General features: G+C 27.6%; 1 protein-coding gene across 1 annotated transcript in view; it reads right to left on the bottom strand.

Moving 5' to 3' along the window:
- Nucleotides 1-1,575, bottom strand: part of LOC102671748 — a 48,085-nt gene that overhangs the window by 3,207 nt on the left and 43,303 nt on the right. Inside the window, exons 17-19 of the mRNA XM_031509470.1 lie at nt 899-928; nt 413-515; nt 140-301 (exon numbers count right to left, since the gene is read on the bottom strand). Coding sequence (XP_031365330.1) covers nt 140-301; nt 413-515; nt 899-928 — 295 coding nt within the window. The remainder of the gene's footprint in view (nt 1-139; nt 302-412; nt 516-898; nt 929-1,575) is intronic.

Genomic DNA, 1,575 nt, shown 5'->3' with positions numbered 1-1,575 from the left:
AAAAAAAAAAAAAAAAAAAAAAAAAAAAAGAAAAAAAGAAAAAAATGTATGCACATGAATAAATCTATGAGCCACTATATATCTTATTCTTTATTTATAAAAAATATAAAATGATGAACAAACTATTTCATAAACTTACTCGTTCTTGAAGAGGATACCATTTGGGCGTAGGATCATCGAAGATTTTGTTCTCCAAGGGCATTCGAACCTCGCCGAGGAAATCGTTGCGTCCAAACATGTCTGAATGCCAAACAGTCAGCCATAATGTTCTGGTCTCTAGGCCGCTCAGACTCATATGGAACTGAAATATGGTTGCGTACCGTCCAAGCTCTAACTCTCATGCAGGAAAGAATGGAGGGGCAAGCAAGAATTTTTTTGTGCTCGAGATTTGAAAATGAAACGTCAATCTTACCTTCAATGTCTCGTTAAATTCAGGATTCAGTGTGTGCTTCTTCACTTTTGTCTTTCGTTTCCCGCTCTTTGATTTGTCAGGTAATAAATACACTTTCACGTATCTGAAGGAATAGTTTGCGGTTAATTTATTGAAAAGAGAATTGATTTGAAAAGAGATTGATTTTCTTTATGCATTAACTGTATATTGGAGTCACATATATATGAATTATTATATTTTAATTTGATTGTTTTTTATTTGATACTTTAGTTAAAAATTGAAATGAGAGATCTTTCCTTTCTTTTGTGATTAATCAAAAGTCAGATGTATAATTAAAAATATTGATTTCATTATACAGTTTTTGCAATCTTGATCTTCTTAAAGAACAAAATTGAAGAAATTTTCAACTTTTACAAGTTTTTTTTTTCTAAATTTCATTCTATTACATGTTATAATGATAAATGAAAATAATTCTACTTTACATCTGTAAGAAAGAAATGTACTAACGTGTTGAAAGCTCCTACAAATTGGCAATAACTATTCGCAAGTAAGATAACAATTAGTAAATTGGAAAGAACATATACAATAATTTCAATACAATCAACTTTTCTAAAGATTCTCGAAACAAAATACAAAAGTTGGTATATACTCAACAAATAAGTCTCAGATGACATTTTTACATACCAACTTTTGTCTTTATTTTTGCCTTTAGAATTAACTCTTCAAAGAACATTCATGAATACAATTAACACTCTATATCTCTTTGGGACACATTAATACTCTTAATATGCATGAGAGAATATTTTCAAATCCAGAAATAAGCAGAAACACAAATTACATAATATTAATATTCCATCTCATTAATTAAATAATTCAAAATAATTTATTTTTCTGTAATGTTTATTGAAATGCAACTTCATGGACCTTTTTTTTTTTTAATTTAAAAAAATTTGTGCCTCAAAGAGATATAATATATTAATCTGACAGATCATTATATCATGAGTATTTAATTTATTTTTCTCTAATGCTTATTGAAATGCAACTTCTTGGACCTTTTTTTTTTTTTTAATTTAAAAAAATTTGTGCCCCAAAGAGATATAGTACATTAATCTGACAGATCATTATACCATGAATATTTAATTTATTTTTCTCTAATCCTTATTGAAATGCAACTTCTTGGACCT

Source organism: Apis dorsata, unplaced genomic scaffold, assembly GCF_000469605.1.
Source record: "Apis dorsata unplaced genomic scaffold, Apis dorsata 1.3 scaffold_156, whole genome shotgun sequence".
Taxonomy (NCBI): domain Eukaryota; kingdom Metazoa; phylum Arthropoda; class Insecta; order Hymenoptera; family Apidae; genus Apis; species Apis dorsata.
Note: the sequence above shows the minus strand (reverse complement) of the source record. Positions and strands in the feature narration are given on the sequence as shown.